Raw genomic sequence first — 4,964 nt, 5'->3', positions numbered from 1 at the left:
TTTAGTATTTTTTCAGCTGTTTCCCTCTCATTCGCCAAATAGCAGCATATTTAGTTGTATATTTCATAGATTATCTATCTATCAAAATTCTGCTTCTAATGGTTTAAAGTTTATAAATTTCCTGGCTTGAAACACACGAAATAACTTGAAACGTGAATACTGCAAACAATTTTCAGTTAAATATATTCATTTTCATATAATATTTCAGTTAAATATATTCATTTTCATCCGCATGAATTCTGCGTACTTTTTTTAATGTTTTCACAAATGGATACAAACTTTTCCGTCTGCTTTCCAAATGCATATATTACAGCAGATCCATCTTACACAACCTTTGTGTGGAATATTTCCCATATTTCAAGAAAATAAACATTTATGATACATTAAGAAAAAAATTTAAGTTACAATTAATATGAGGCGGAGGAGAACAATAGAGGAATATACAGTTTCAGAATATCATGCATAGAGAAAAATTAAATATTTAAGCGAATGCTATGGAAAAGAAAGAAATACAGGAAAAAATATATTAAAGGTGCCAATCTCCGTTCAATTATATTATATTATCTCCATACTATAAGCATGCACGGTGAAACGAAAACGGCATCTGTACATAAACCCCTCAAACTCCAGATTTCTTCTGAAAAAGTAAATGATAAGAGTTATATCATTTTTAGTTTATACATTATATATTAGTCCTGATATTATACCATTTTCAACCACGGTATGGAGATGTATTATTTGCAAGTTTTGCCATCATTTTATCCTCTTTAGCTTTTCGTTTAGCTTCCTTTTGCTTCTTTCTTTCTTCACGTTCTTTTTGTTCCAGCATTTCTTTAAATCTTTCATCTCGGGGATCCACTTTAAAGCCAAAATGTCTCCGCACCTCTTCTATTAACCTTCGCTTGTGCTCTTTCGCAGCTAATGCATCAGCTTCTTTTTTTGATATCCTGTTTCTCATTTCTAACTTCCATTGTTCAAGTTTCTCCAATTTACTCGTAATTTCAAGTTCTCGGGATTCAATATCTTTAGTTTTCAGTAAATTATTATCCCTACAACTGAGTACTAATTTTTGTAATGAGCATCCTTCTTTCACTTTATCAATAGTGTCAGACTGTCCATGCATGTTAAAACATATATAAGGATCAACACCTGAGGTTAGACCATGTCTTCCAAACACTTTTCTTTTGTATTTTTCTGTCAAATGTATCCAAGAGCACGCTTGGAGGTAAGGAACCACATTAAATAGCACGTTTCTATGCTGACCCAAAAGTTTTGACCTATTTCGATCAATCTTGGACCGAATGTACTCCAGCCCATACGTATTTTCCTCATTGTTAGTAGGACCTCCGGTAAACGCACTATACTTAATGGAGTTAGATTGATTAACGATACTAACACCTTTCCAAAAAATATTTCTTTTACAAATCATATCCTAAACCTTATTTATGTAACATATATTTCAATATTAGCGAAACCGTGTTTTTACTCCAATTCAGACGATTTGATATAACAAACTTCATGCGAACACAATATATACCAGCATTTGTTAATAAGATAAATTAGGCTTGTCAATCTTAGCAGCTGTTTACACCTAGCAAATTTTTATTTATCTCATAGTTGAACATCAGTTAACAGATTTTTCAACAAAGTCGAACAAGTATAATTTTTCGCCTTATTTTTTTAATTCTTATATATAAAATAAAGTCAACTTTTTGTGTGTGTTCGCTAACCGGCCGTGTCTTTGCACCGAATTAAACCAAACTTACACACATTGTTAAGTAGGTATTGAAGATGGTTTACGTATAGTTTGGATGCCTATTGGTGAATAGGGTTCGAGATATAGGTTAAAACGTGGACCCGGGTAACCTTCGGATGTGTATGTACAATATGGGTATCAAATGGAAGCTGTTGGTGAATGCTTTAGTTCAGAGTATTTTTCATGCCGCTCCGTGACTAGGGTCTCGAGATAGAGACCAAAACTTTGAGCCTAGAATGTGTTTGTACAATATGTATATCAAGTTGAAGCTGTTGCTGAATGCTTTAGTACAGAGTATTTTTCATGCCGCTCCGAGACTGGGGTCTCAAGATATAGGTCAAAACATGGACCCGAGTAACCTTCGCATGTGTATGTACAATATGGGTATCAAAGGGAAGCTGTTGGTGAATGCTTTAGTTCAGAGTATTTTTCATGCCGCTCCGTGACTAGGGTCTCGAGATATAGGTCAAAACAATTATCTGTTTTGGCATTAGTGCTTTTGCTCTTTTATATTAGCTTTTGAATGCATAAAAAAAATTATTGTAGAGACATTCTCCCACAACAAGAATTATAGCGCGTAATTGCACAAGAGTCAAAAAGGAGACCAAGAAACGATTTGTGATGGTTAAAAAACACGCGGAGTTGAGGGAAGCCCGCTAAAATTGCACCGCACTATTACTTTGGCAAGCTTGCGCAATAATAATACATAGAAATTTTTTTAATGTCAGTTTGTTCGGGTTTCGACAATAATGTCAACAAACGCACTTACACAATCAAAAGTCGATTCGTGTATACAATTTTGCACATTTGTGCTTTGCTATCGTTTAATTCGGAAGGAGTAAATTTTGCATGCAATTTTTGCTCTCGTCTGTTTTGGCTCACTGAATACGCACACACGATACCACAGATTGAAGCGAAAATCATTACCATCATCATTGTCGCCGATCTAGTGGTGCGAATTTGACTTCGTCCAATTATCTATAGATTCGCTATGGTTGCGTTTATTTCTGAAATTTTGAAAGTTACAGATACCTACATATTGCAAATATAATAATTATTAAATACTCACCGTGATGCGTTCTTTCCAATTCCTTACTGACCGGCGACTGCTTAAAATATGTTTTTGTCCTGATTATATATAGTTTTAAGTGAGCGGTTTCACAAATCACATTTACAGTACATGAATATTATTATAGGTATATAAATAAGTAGACGGTGTAACTAAATAAGCGAGACTCACCAGCTTTGAAACCGCACGTTGTTTCACCCCAGGTTCATATGTATGCTCGCCCCACTTCAGCGGAGTCTGTGCAGGATTTATTGCCCCCAGTAGGAGATCATTAGGTGCTAGCAGATTTTTCTCATCAGCGTTGAACGACAAATGGGTAAGTGGCCGGGAATTGACGACGTTTTCTGTTTCCATAGGGAAACTGTTCATGGTATGCTCTTTTGCAGCGACTTCTTACAAAGTATAGCGGAACACACGATTGGCGCAGCGAACCATTCTCTCCCAAGCACCACCTTCCGCTGAATTAAATGGCGAGTTGAACACCCATTCGACACCTTTCTGCTATAATTCATTTTGCCGACGAATGCGGTCAAACACTTCGTTGAAACGCTTTGGTACCCACGAAATTCCTTTCATTGGCAGATCTGATACGTATAGGCACACCATGTCAGTTGATGAAATTGCGTATAGCGATAATGCATGAATCAGTGCTTAAGTCATGAGACAAGTCTAAGTGCACAGCTGGCACAGTCAAGCAGGTAAAAAGCGCTACCCATTTCTTCTAAGTGCTGTGCCGAACAGTAACTGCTACTGGGCCGAGATAATCGAATCGCTAAACGTACAGCGAAAGTTGTATCAGCGTGCTATTGCGAGCAATTCCATTACCCTTCTGAATCGATTGAAACTCTTCAGCATAAACCTCGCGTTATACCATTCGGCATAAAAGGCGTTGGGTATTTTCGACCTCCTTCGCAGTCAAACCATAACCTCTGTCTGGCTAAACATGGCAACGCAAATTGTTAGCGAAACGCAAAACTCAAGCAGTTAATCTCACCAATCTGTTAAAAGTTTTTAAAATTTGAAAAGCTACCACTCACAATGTCCAAAGCGAATTTGGAGCGAATCTCTTCATCAGGTTCATCATGTACCTTCGTCAGCTACATTGTGTGTAATGTGCAGCCATCTCCAATTTTTAGTTATTGTGACGATCAAAATCTCTGCTACCCTGTGCTGCCTAATGGGCTTGTAATGCCGGCGCTCGTTTTGGAACCATTTGATCACAGTCTTTGAGTCGCTCCATAGTACGCAGTTTTCGAAGGTAACGAGTGCCCAAAACCGCAGCCTGCAGTTCAAGCCTTGGTAAGGGTCTCTGTTAGTGCACATTTTGACTTTGCAGATACGAATACCACTTCAATTTCACTCAACGGGTTTTGACATCTCCAATAGTCAACAGCGGCGAAGACGACTTCACTGAGGTATACAAATACGTGGAGCTTCAGGTTTTGAGGTGGTCCATTGCGAAAATAGAAGCTAGATATATTATAGTGACTGCTGATAGTTGTTCACGCCATTTCTCCCACGCGGAATTGATAATGTTTGGCAACATTTCATCCTAACGGATTTCGTGTTTCCACACTTCACGCATAAGTAACTTGGCACCAATAGCGAAATTGCTCAGCAGTCCTAAAGGCTCAAAAATTGACATGACGATGCTTACTGGGACGCCTGCTTCAATTCACCACTGTTGCTTCGACGTTATGGAATTACAACTTAAATCCAAAACGATCCGACGACGACTGCCAAAACAATCCAAGACCCGCTTGACCAGCATGGCAATCGCCCGTGTATCATCAGTACCACGAAGTGCAGATACTACGGTCGATGAATTAGATGAAAAATAACGGCATTCTTGTGAATCGTCTATACATGTTTTGGCACAGCGATCGCTTCTTCCTCCAAACTGAAACTATCTACTAAGTGATCGGCATAATGATGGTTTAATATTGCTTTCACAGCACTGTATGGAGCTAAATTCCCTTAGGTGCTCCAACACGTTGATCGTCTTGACATAATTGGCAACACATGGAGAACAAGCATCACCAAAGGCCATTTCGCGTGTCTCGTACACAGCCGGTGGACGTGTAGCATCAAAACTACGCCAAAGAAATCGTTGAGTACATCTATCATTTTATTTTATAA

General features: G+C 38.1%; 1 protein-coding gene across 1 annotated transcript; it reads right to left on the bottom strand.

The window, feature by feature from the left end:
- Nucleotides 1-707: 707 nt before the first annotated feature.
- LOC128862540 (growth arrest and DNA damage-inducible proteins-interacting protein 1) lies at nt 708-1,560 on the bottom strand. The gene has a single exon (XM_054101229.1). The coding sequence runs from the start codon at nt 1,427-1,429 to the stop codon at nt 713-715; it is 717 nt and encodes a 238-aa protein (XP_053957204.1). The 5' UTR covers nt 1,430-1,560; the 3' UTR covers nt 708-712.
- Nucleotides 1,561-4,964: the final 3,404 nt, after the last annotated feature.

This window comes from Anastrepha ludens, chromosome 4 (assembly GCF_028408465.1).
Source record: "Anastrepha ludens isolate Willacy chromosome 4, idAnaLude1.1, whole genome shotgun sequence".
Taxonomy (NCBI): domain Eukaryota; kingdom Metazoa; phylum Arthropoda; class Insecta; order Diptera; family Tephritidae; genus Anastrepha; species Anastrepha ludens.
Note: the sequence above shows the minus strand (reverse complement) of the source record. Positions and strands in the feature narration are given on the sequence as shown.